Source organism: Sus scrofa, chromosome X (genome assembly GCF_054392235.1).
Source record: "Sus scrofa isolate SSC_HxYL_T2T_F1_AM1 chromosome X, Sscrofa_HxYL_maternal_Yorkshire_Landrace_v2.0, whole genome shotgun sequence".
Lineage (NCBI taxonomy): Eukaryota > Metazoa > Chordata > Mammalia > Artiodactyla > Suidae > Sus > Sus scrofa.
Genome location: NC_139401.1, coordinates 18,577,887 through 18,590,552, shown reverse-complemented (window position 1 = coordinate 18,590,552; position 12,666 = coordinate 18,577,887). Strand labels below are relative to the sequence as shown.

Here is a 12,666-nt window from a genome sequence, read left to right as displayed (position 1 = left end):
AAATGTAACCAAAAAATTGCAGACTAAAGAAACTATGATTGCTAATGAAAAGAATGAAATGAAGGCTGCCTTAGGAAATTCCGATTTTTCAAACTTTAAAGGGTTTTTAAATTAACTTTTAATTGGAGAATAAGACCCAAAGAGTTTAATTTTATTTTTAATATTTTATTCTTAGGCACATTATGTGAATTGATACACGTTAAGTTAATAGAATCTGAATTAATAACTTTTCTGGAGGTAGGTATAATCATATGTTATTCAAAAACTCAAGGAATGCTAAACTTACCTTCACCTACAACCCCAAGGATCTCAAATTTATTCATCACATTACCAATGTTAGGAATCTTCATGAAGACAAACTCCCCTTTTGATGCAGGCCACAGAACATGGCATCAAAATAGAACTTCTAAGAAAGTGGAGCAGTAAGTAGAACAAAAATTGTCCAAAGGAAGAATTCTCACAAGTTGGCAGGAACGTTCACATATTTGTTCTGACGTGAGGTATTAAATGATCCCCTGAAAGAACAAACACAATTAAAAATCATTAAGTTTTATATCTCAGTACTCTAATAGCCTATCCAATCTTTCTGTACAGTTGTTTTAAAACCATGTTAATGTTTCATATACTAAGAAAAAAAAAAAAAGAATAACGGGAGGGAAGAATCCAAAATGGAACACAAATTTTAAAATGTACCTAACTGTATTTGAAATGAATAACAAAACTACACTTAAGGAAGCCGGGGGCGAGGTCGGGGGGATATTAACTCCAGTCAACTTTTGAAAAACAGTATTTTAACTACAAATTCTTCTTGAGCTAAATACAAAAATATATACATAAACAAATTCTATACTTAGATATTTGCTTTTATAAAGATATATGAAACTTCTTTTGTATATTCTAGGATTGAACAAATAAGTAAATATCCTGTGGATAATGTTGTTTGGTCTCATTCTCATAAAAGAAGGTTATAAATATGAAAAGGGGGAGGAGTTCCCATCGTGGCTCGGTGGTTAACGAATCCGACTAGGAACCATGAGGTTGTGGGTTCTATCCCTGGCCTTGCTCAGTGGATTAAGGATCCGGTGTTGCCGTGAGCTGTGACGTAGGTTGCAGACGCGACTGGGATCCCTTGTTGCTGTGGCTCTGGCGTAGGCCGGCGGCTACAGCTCCGATTCGAGCCCTAGCCTGGGAACCTCCATATGCCGCGGGAGCAGCTCTAGAAAAGACAAAAAAAACAATGCTCTTGTTTTAAGAAATGACAACAAAATGGGTGAAGATGGTCAAAAGATACAAACTTCTAGCTATAAAATAAGTCCTAGGGATGTAATGTACAGCATGGTGACTATAATTAATAACACTATATTATATTTTTGAAAGTTGCTAAGAGTGTAAATCTTGAAAGTTCTCATCACAAAGGAAAAAATGTGTAGCTATGTGTTGATGAATGTTAACTAGACTTAACTGTGGTGATCATTTCACATTATATACAAATACAGAATTTTTATGTTGTACACTTGAAAACAATATTATGTATCAATTATATTTTGATAAAATAAATAAATAAGGCACAGTCTATAATCTCTAGAGTAAGTCAGTCTAATAAAAAGCTTAACCAGAAAAAAAAGAGAAAGAACACTATAAGCTAAAGTTTGCAATTTAAACGATTCAAAAAAAAAATACGTATGTCTATATGGAGGAAGAGAGAAAAAGATAGAAAATGATAAAACAAATATGATAAAATGTTAACATTTGGGGAATCTGGGTCAAGGGTCTATAAAATAGGAAATTCTTTATACCATCTTTGCAACTTTTTCTCTAAATCTGGAATTATATTGAAATAAGTTCTTTTGTTTCAAAAAACCTATCCTATCTTTAACAAAAATAACAGCTGTAGCAACATAAAATATTGGTTTAAAAGGAAGAAATAAATCAAAATTTTCTTTGTTAGGTGAAATTTGAAACTTTAAAAAAAATGAGTACTCCATGTGGTGTGGATAAGTACTGACATGAAAAATGTGTCCTTTTGTACACTAATGGTAGGAATGTAAACTTTCTAAAGAGCAATATGCCCATAATTGAATGCTTTTTAAACACTCATATCTTGATAAAAATATCTGATGAAAACCTAAAACATCATTCTTAAATGTGGAATATTCAGATACAATCATTTAGATAGATACAAAAAAAAATCATTGATACAATATTATCTAACCTGTAGCCTTTTTTTTTTTTTTTTTTTTTTTTTTTTTTGTCTTTTTGTCTTTTCTAGGGCCACACCCGTGGCATATGGAGGTTCCCAGGCTAGGGGTCGAATCAGAGCTGTAGCCACCAACCTACACCACAGCCATAGCAATTTAGGATCCAAGCCGCACCTGCGACCTACGTCACAGCTCACGGCAACGCCGGATCCTTAACCCACTGAGCGAGGCCAGGGATCGAACCCGCAATCTCATGGTTCCTAGTCAGATTCACTAACCACTGAGCCATGACGGGAACTCCTAACCTGTAGACATTTAAATTTTACCTTTTACCATTTATAGAAAAAAATTTTTTTCCTGGGAGTTTCTGTTGTGGCTCAGAAGTTTTACTATTAATACCTATTAATATTATTATTAAACATTATCCTGGTGGGTTTGAGACAGTTCAATAAAATAAGAAAAAATAAGAAAAATACATAGGACTGGAAAGGGCAAAATATAATTGAATTTATAGACATTATTGTCTACATAGAAAATTCAAAGGAATTCACAAATTATCAGAATCATAAGTGTTAACAAGATAGCTAAATATAAGCTCAATATACAAATACAATTTTATTTGTAAATATCAGTAAGAAACATAAAATGTAATTTTAAAAAATCATATTTACAATAACAACCAAAAGGCACTAGGATTTAACATAAAAGATACTCAAGACCTCTATTCAAATATAATATATACCTAAACATATATATCACACATATATGTGTTTATGTACATATATGCACACATATACATAAACTTTATTTGAAAGTTATCGATGAAGTTATCTCGGTTTTAAGGCTAAGAAAATTCAATACTATAAGGATATCAATTATCTCCATATTAACATATACAGTCAATGCAATTCCAATTAGAATCCCAAAGAGGGTTTTCTGGTGATTTAGGCTGATTCTATAATATGTATGGAAAAGCAGAATTCCAAGGGCAGTCAACACCCTTCTAGGAAAAGTAAGATGGCTCAGTCTTAAAGGGAGGCTCAGGCAAGATGCTATCAAATATACTGAGGGTTAGAATTGAGATACAGAAATGGAGATAAGGTGGTCTTGGCACAGAGACAGACAAATTGGCTGGCTGGAAGTAATGTGAGAGCCCAGAAGTAGACCGTACCTTTTTTTTTTTTTTTTTTTTTTTTGGCTGTGCCACAGCATGTGGAAGTTCCCAGGCCAGGCAGGGATCAAACCAGAGCCACAGCAGTGACAACACCAAATCTTTAACCACTAGGTGACCAGGGAACTCCCAGAAAGAGAACATACTTAGATATCCCCACAGCGTCAAGTCACCTCCACGTCACTTCCCTGCTCAAAACCCTCCACTGGCCTCCCTTATCATTAAGAGTGCAAGTCAAAGTCCACATTAGCGACCAGGCCTAAACCTCTTTTCCGCTGATGTCATCTCTTACTATTCTCTTCCTTGGATTGCTCCACTCCAGCCACACTGACCTCCTTTTGGCTCAGTATATAACAAAGTCACAGCTGTCCCCAATACTAATAAATACAGTAAACACTAACACAAAATACAGTAAATCTGACCATTTACTTTAAGTCAGATTCTTATTGCCCGGTTTTTCATTCAATATTTACCAAAAAAAAAAAATGTTTTTGCAAAAAGACAAGAGAAAGTAAACACCTACACTTACTTTAGAAAATAACTTTAATTCAGTGGAATCACAAATTTGTGAAGGATGACTGGGATAGAGAAAATGTCACAATTTCAATAGAAAGAAATATTTGTTCTACCCATCCATTTATTAAATAAATAATTACTAACTGCCTAACATGTTTCAGGGAACAAGTAAAAAAGATACAGAGATAGTGGTGAACAAGACAGGCAAGAGGCAAGATCCTTGCGCTCATGGAGCTTCACTTCAGTGAGGGAGGAAAAAATACAAGATGATTATCAGATACTGGTACATGTATGAAGGGAGAAAAATGGAATGATTCCTGAGTCAGAGGGCTCTCAGAAGGAGACATTTAAGGTGAAATATCAGTAACAAGAAGAAGCTAGCCATATAAAGAGCTAAGTCAATCACATTCCAGGTAAAAGATGCTCAGTGTTTCTGAGAATAAATCACTTTCATTTTCCATGACTGATTTGGAAGAACACTCAGGAAACAATTAAATATTCCACTGTCAATAATGGTACAGCTCATTTCAAGGAAACTAGAGATAAAAGTTAAATCATTCCTGCTAAGAAGACTCAGCACCCCCAAAAGTTCTGTATGTAAGTATATACAAAGAACATTTGGTCCCACCTATTCTCTGTGGAAATCAAAACTGAGTAATGCAAACTGCGAATCAGTTTAAATGTGTGAGTAAATATATAGTATAGGTGTCAAGAACAGTCTTTTAACGACTTGTATTCATAATGAGAAAAAAATTTTATGCCAAAATGGATTTAACTACAATTTTATATGAATAACACTGACTAATTTTTAAGGCATTAAAAACACAGATATTTCAGCTTTAAGTAACTAAATAACTTGGATGGAAATACAAATGCTGGAGGAAATACTTTTTAAAGAACAGCCTAAAAATCATCAAAGACTTAACAAAATTGTGAAGAATTACCTGGATGAAATCAAGGCAAAAGAATAGAACCGAGAGAAGCAACTCAAACCACCCAAAGCTGTTTTAGGCCACAGGCACTTGAAGGAAGATTCAGAAAAATTGGGAGAGAAAAAGACTTGTTCTTAAAACCCTTCTGAATCCAGGGGCAAGAAAGTCAAAGGCAAAAGTGTTTCAAAAGGAAGAAGTACAATAAGAGACCATTCAATTTGAGGCTGAAACTCCGAAGAGCTAGACTCCAAGGATAAAGGAAGCCAGAAAGAAATCAGTCCCTGGACAGACCTGAATTATAGCATTATGTCACCTGCGTGACCTAAATAAACCTCTAAGTGTACCTTGGATTGAGGTGGTCCCACATTTAGATTGTTAGTGCCAACGCTTGTCTGGTTGAAAGAGGTGGTGGCAGCAGTGGCAGTGGGCAGCGGGCGGGGGGGTTGCCTCTAGGCCTCATAATATTGTTACAGATAATTTCTTGTTTACATTGTGCAGTAAGATAACCAGGTATACAAAGTAATAAGATACCAAAAACAAGAATAGAAATGACCAAAACAGAAAATGACCCAAGAAAGACTCATAATATCAGAATTAATCAGAAATAGCCTACAAAACAACTATAGGGCTGAATTATTAAAAATCCAAGGGTTAAACATTTTGATAGAACTCAAAGGTCTAAAAGGCAGAAGAACAAAGTGGAAAAATAAATTACAATTTTAGAACTGGAAACTAGAATACCAGCAAGGGAACTCAATAGACAGTATGAAGAGAAAAGTTAGATATGTAAGAGCTTAAACATATTTTTTAAACTTGAACAAATGAAAATACATAAAGTATAGTAAAGAACTACAAAATATCTTGTTTTCCCCAAGCACACACACAACATCTACAAAAGCACCACTCAACTAGGCCATAATGCAATTCGAAGCAAACTACGAGGATTTTGGTTTCAGTACCTTCTTTCTCTCTCCACAGTCCAAGTATGCAAGAAATCAGTCAGAAAAGAAATAACTAGGAAATATACATATGTTCAGAAATTAAAAATATATTAAGTAATCCATAAGTAAAAGAAGAAATCAGAACAAACATTTAAAAACAATAAAAATACAAATACAAATTCAATGTGAAGACGCTAAAACAATGCTTAGGGAGGGAACTGAAAGCCTCATATATGCATATATCACAAAACAGAAAAGAATAAACTAAGCATCAACCTCAAGCGGTTTAAAAAAAATAACAGGAGTTCTCGTCGTGCATTGGGTTGGGGATTTGGCACTGTCACTGCAGGGGGCTTGGGTCACTGCTTTGGCACATCCCTGGCCTGGAAACTTCCACATGTGATAGGTGCAGCCAGGGGAAAAAAAAAAAACAAAACCAGCAAGATATATCCAAAGAAAATATAAAGAAATAAGAGCAGGAACTCATGAAATAGAAAACACACAAATACTAAAGAGATAAAAAAAGTGAGCTAGATCTCAGAAAATAACTTTGAAACTAATCAAGGGCAGAAGAAAACTCAGCCCAGTCAACACAGAGATTTCAAGCACTACACGGCTACCCTGAGCAGAGAACCAGCCGCATTCGACCAGACTTCTGACCTACACAACTGTGAGCTAATATATGGGCGCTGTTTTAAGACACTAAGCTTGTGGTAAATCATTACAAACAACAGAAAACTAATAAAACAGTATCATTTCATTTATATACAGTTTGAAAACAGAAAAAGCTGAATTACAAACTATTTGTTTAGGTATGCATATATAAGTGACCAAAGAAGTGTTTCTTTTAAAAATGAAGATATTAGTGAATTATCCCTAGGGAGGAGTTGAGAGTGACAAGAGATACATAGGAGGCTTTCTATTTCTAATGTTCTATTTCTTGACTTGAGTGCTGGCTAAACAGACATTCATTAGAGTGTATATTTATGTTTTCGGTATTTCTACGTTGTTATATTTCACAATAAAACAAGTTTTTAAGAAGTCAAAGAGTAATTCTGATAATGACATCATACATTAAACAGCTCCATGGTCATTTATATGGAGGTAAAAGACAATTTTTTATCAAAGATAAAGCATTTCAATATTAGATCAACCAAAAAAGTTAAACTCTACTATCTCTTCAGATTCCATCCACATGATGTCCTGCGTCTAGTGCTGGGTATCAAAAACAAAACTCAAAACTCCCAGTAACAGATAACCTGGATGGTAACCACACTCCAAGACCATGTCAGGCCAGGAGTGGATGAGGAAGCTGTGCAGGTTTGGCCTCAGTAAGAGATGACCGCCATTCCAATAACTAAAGACTCTGAAAAAGAGGGAGTAGAACAGGTGATTTAGGTTATTTCAGGGGGCAGAACTAAGATCAGTGGTAAAATGTAAAGGAGAAAGAGGTCAGCTCAGTAGTGATTTAGACAATGATGAACCATCGATGGTTCTTCATAACTTCTAGAAATATTTATCAGATACCTCCAGTGGGCCAGCCCACTGCAGATGATCTGGGATACAGCAGTGAACAAGAGAGACAGAGCTCCTGCTCTCATGGAGCCAATGAAGGGCGAGAGACAATAAACAAACATGATCATTCCCAACAGTGACAATTATTATGAAGGAAAGAAAACAGCCTTATGATAGAGAGTTTTGGAAACTGAAAAGGGGGTGCAAGCAGACAAGGCGGTCTGGGAAAGGCCTGTCGGAAGAGGTAAAATTTGATTGAAATCTGTTTAATGTAAAGAAGCAAGCCAGGGACACAAGGATGTGACAAGAGCACTGGAGACAGTACAATCTTAGAGAGCAGTCTAGAAAGGGACCTGCAGGGGGCAGGAGGAGGCTGCTGGAGGGAGTTTGGCCCGCCCAGGTAGGAAAGAGTGTACTCAATCAGATGTCCTCCAAGGTCCCCTCCAACAAAGGGTTAAAGAATCTCCAGCGTAGGGGTGAGCAAAGGTGCTTTCTAAAAGACTTCAAGAATCTCTCAAAAACCATTTGAGTTTTTGATTGCTAAACATTAACCCTGTAAACAAGTAATAGAATGCTTTTAAAAGTGGTCATGTCTTGCACTAAGAAATACACCTAGAATTTAGCAATCCTGTCTCAGCATTGGCAAGCAGGACCTACAAGAACTAACAGAAATGTAAAGCTTATAAATTATTTCTTATATTATTAGTATTGAATTTAAGAGCTGCCTGATCCTTGAATGTTTCCTTTGTTGCTGAAATTATAATCTTCATCTCAATGGGTCTTTTTTCCTTCCCAGAGAGTACAAAATCAGTTGAATCAGTTTTGTTTTCATTTCTGGCATTGTTTTTATACATACAAATGAGAGAACCACTTTGTCACTGAAACTGGACAGGAATGAATTCGGCACGTGACTAAACGCCTTTTATAATAAGAGAGTTCGAATTGTTTGAAGCATCTTAAAATTCATAATCCATGTATGGAAAGAAACCATTTCCTTGGAAAGCAAAGCTGTAATATGGAAAGCATCCTACTCTCTTGTGGAGAATTCTCCATGTTAAATGTAAGTGAAGAGAAAATACACTACAACTTAGTTTTCTTTTCTTCTCTTTTCTTTCCTTCCATTTCTTCCTTCCCTTCTTCCTTCCTTCCTTTCTTTGCTTCTGGCTGCTCCCATGACACAAGCAAGTTTCTGGGTCAGGGATGGAACCCTTGCCACAGCAGCAACTTGAGCTGATGCGGTGCTGCAGGGACAATGTTGGATCCTTAACCCACTGGTGCCAGAAGGGAACTCCTACTTAGTTTTCTTCCTAGATGGGACCACTTGACATAATAGAATCTTCATTTTGCTTTATTCCCCCAATAGTGAAGAGTAAGTTATCAATCCACTCCCTAATTTAGTTCCTTTTTTTTTTTTTTTTTGTCTTTTGTCTTTATAGGGCTGTACCCGCAGCATATGGAGGTTCCCAGGCCAGGGGTCTAATCAAAGCTGTTGCTGCTGGCCTATGCCAGAGCCACAGCAACACAGGATCCGAGCCACGTTTGTGACCTACACCACAGCTCACAGCAACGCCAGATCATTAACCCACTGAGGGAGGCCAGGGATCAAACCCGCAACCTCATGATTCCTAGTCAGATTCATTTCCGCTGCGCCACAATGGGAACTCCTAGTTTCCATTATTAAATCAAACTGATATTTGACGGAGTTCCCATTGTGGTACAGTGGAAATGAATCCGACTAGTATCCATGAAGACGCAGGTTTGATCCCTGGCGTGGTTCAGTGGATTAAGAATCCCAAGTTGCTGTGGCTGTGGTGCAGGCTGGCAGCTGTAGCTCCAATTTGACCCCTAGCCTGGGAACTTCCATACACCGCATGTGCGACCCTAAAAAGAAAGAAAAAAACAAAACCTGGTATGTGACTATCGTGAGTAATATAAACACAGTTTAATGGCACACAAATTTCAAATTATAAAATATGTAGATTGCCTCCCCTCCCTTTAACATTAGACTCCTTCCACAAGGTAGGAAATCCAGTACCAACTCAATGTATCTCCTCCCCAGCTACCTAACATTTCTCCTAGCATGCCAGCCCTACTAAACTTCCAGACCTTCCTGAAGAATCTGAGGACCTCAGGGTTCAGGGTGAAAAAGAAAACTAAACTGGGATCAGAGAAATTCAAAGTTTATACTAATATAGTACTATCTGAGATATACTATTGGTTAAAAAGGCTTTTCAAAGGCTTTCAAGCACTTGCATGAAAATTTAAGTATCACATTTATCACGGTTTCTATGGGATAATTTGTTTTGATCTCCAAACTCTAAATAACCAAATTTTAAATACACTTACAAAAGGTGGGAGCCACCTAGATTTTCTGAATTGATGTGGATCAGAAAATGTGGTCTAGGAGTTTCCATCATGGCTCAGCAGAAATGAATCTGACTAGTATCCATGAGGATGCAAGTTTGATCCCTGGCCTCGCTCAGTGGGTTAAGGATCTAGTGTTGCCATGAGCTGTGGTGCAGGTCACCACGAGACTGAGATCTGGCAGTGCTACATCCCCAATTCGACACCTAGCCTGGGAACCTCCACATACCATAGGTGCAGCCCTAGAAAGAAAAAAAAGAAAGAAAGAAAGAAAGAAAATGTGGTCTAGGAGTTCCCACTGTGGCTCAGTAGTAATGAACCTGACTAGCATCCATGAGGATGAGGGCCCGATCCCTGATCTCGCTTAGTAGGTTAAGGATCTGGCGTTGCGGTGAGCTGTGGTGTAGGTCACAGACGCGGCTTGGATCTGGTGTTGCTGTGGCTGTGGTGTAGGCTGGCAGCTACAGCTCCGATTTGACCCCTAGCCTGGGAACTTCCATATGTCGAGGTGCGGTCCTAAAAAGCAAAAAAATGGAAAAAAGAAAATGTGGTCTAAGTTACTGTTCTCTACTCTAAAAAAGAAAGAAAGAAAGAAAGAAAGAAAGAAAGAAAGAAAGAAAGAAAGAAAGAAAGAAAGAAAGAAAGAAAGAAAGAAAAACAACCAACCCACCAATCAAGCAAAGCAATAACCTTCAGATGGAAAAAAAATTGTAGGAACCGAAAAAGGCCAAGACTGCTGAAGAACACCCACAGGCTTTAAATGAATTCAAGACCATTGGCCTAGATATGTCTCATACCTGAAATGCTTTAAGACTGGAGATGAGATTGCTGAACCTCAATGATCATGGGAAAGCCACAGGGAAAAGAAGAGAACAAAGACTAGCCTAGAGCAAATGTAGTCACATTTTTCAAAAAGGGTAAAATAATACATTCTGTAAATTCTGAACATGAGAACTTATAATTAAGCATTCACTAAGTATGTCTTGAGAATTAACTATATGCCAGGCACTGTGACAGACACTGGGAACACATATCAGTAAAGGAAATAAACAAAATCTCTTATTTCATGGAGTTTATCAAAGAATCACACAATAAGCGTGAAATTGGAAATATAAGTGCTATGAAAAAGAGAGAGAAAGCTCTACAAGGGCTTATTCAGAAGTTTCCCACCTAATTAGGGCGGGTTGGCTTTTCTAGAGAAAGCTTCCAGTGAGGTGAGATCTGTAGGACAATTAGACATAAACTTAGAGAGGAGGAGGGATACTCCAGGAGAGAATGATATATGCAAAAGTCCCAAATCAGGAGGGAACACGGCAGACAGAAGAGACTCAAAAGGTGGCTAGGGTTGACCTAGTACACAGTGAGGCTGGAGAAAGAGGAGGATATTTTAAATAGTTTTATCTTAACATGAGACTTAAGGAGCCAGTGGATGGGTTTGAACAAGAATAGGATGTGGGTTCAGGGGGTGGTATGACAATCAGATGATATGCATTTAAAAATTTTTCTTTTGCTTTTTAGGGCTATACCCACAGCATATGGAAGTTCCTGGGCTAGGGATCAAATCAGAGCTACAGGTGCCGGCCCACACCACAGCCACAGCAACACCAGATCCTTAACCCACTTGAGTGAGGCCAGGGATCCAACCTGCGTCCTCCTGGATACCAGTCAGGGTTCATAACCTGCTGAGCCACAATAGGAACTCCATGATTTGCATTTTGAAAAGATCATACAAGCTATAGGGTAGAGAATGGCTCTGGGCCTGGAAGGGGAACTATGAACTTGGGGGAATAACACCTAGGAAGCCACTGCAGCCTACCAGGTAAAAGGATAAGGGTGGATGGACATATAAGGAGAAATGGATAGATTTATTTGGAGGGGACGCTGATAGAGCTGGGGATGGATTAGAGATGGGAAATGAGGGTAAGAGAAATCAAAGATAACTTCTTGGTTTGGGGCTTGGGCTAGGAGTAATGGAAGTTGCTGCTCCTTAATATAAGGAAAACTACTAAAGAGGAGCAGGTTAGGGGAAAGGGGGAAATTCAGGACTCCATTTTAGCATAAGTTTGAGTTTACATATCCATAAAAATGAAAAACACAAAAACCAAAGGGAAAAGAGAAACAAACTGAGGAAAAGAATATGCAACTTACATCAAAGAGTTAAAATTCTAACACATAAAAGGTTCCTGTTGCTCAGTAAGAGGGGCAAGAAACCCAGTCTTTTAAATGGGCAAAGTGATATGTTTATATCACTTTTTTTTTTTATCATTCACAAGAAAGAGAACACAAATGGCTCAAACATAAAAAGTTACTCAGCTTTACATATAACAACTGAAGATTAAAACTACACTGAGATACAATTTTTCAGATAACAAAGACCAAAATTAATATACCATGTTGATGAAAGCATGAGGGAATTAAGCTTGCTCATACATTGCTGGCGGGAATATATATATAGATAGATAGATATAGATATATTTATATCTATCTATCTATATATATATACACACACATATAGACATATAGATACGATTTTTTGGAGGCAAACTTAATATGTTTCAAAACTAAAAACATATATTCTAATGACACAGCAATTACGTTTCTAGGAATCTATCCTCCGAAAACACATACACACACAATAAGCATGTATTATTCACTGCAGCATTGCTGTAAAAGCAAAAGAATGGGAACAACCTAATTATGTATCAATGGGGGCCTAGTTAAATGAATTATGGTACATCCACTCAGGTATTTTAAGCTAGAGATGGAAGTAAAATACTCTATTATAACATTTCACAAATTTGAGTTTTCTCAATGATTTATCTTCTAATAAAATCAAAATTACACTTAAAATTGTATTCTAATTAGGAGTTCCCGTCGTGGCGCAGCAGAAACAAAATTCGACTAGGAACCATGAAGTTGCGGGTTTGATCCCTGGCCTGGCTGAGTGGGTTAAGGATCTGGCACTGCCATGAGCTGTGGTGCAGGTCGCAGACGCGGCTCAGATCTGGCGTTGCTGTGGCTTGGTCGTA

The 12,666-nt window shown here is 37.4% G+C and overlaps 1 protein-coding gene across 12 annotated transcripts in view; it reads right to left on the bottom strand.

Moving 5' to 3' along the window:
- CDKL5 (cyclin dependent kinase like 5) overlaps positions 1-12,666 on the bottom strand; it is a 235,939-nt gene that overhangs the window by 142,466 nt on the left and 80,807 nt on the right. For all 12 annotated transcript variants that reach the window (XM_085008649.1, XM_085008645.1, XM_085008647.1 and 9 more), the window contains exon 2: positions 287-515. In XM_085008649.1, the coding sequence (XP_084864775.1) occupies positions 287-350 (64 nt within the window). In that variant the 5' untranslated portion in view covers positions 351-515. The remainder of the gene's footprint in view (positions 1-286; positions 516-12,666) is intronic.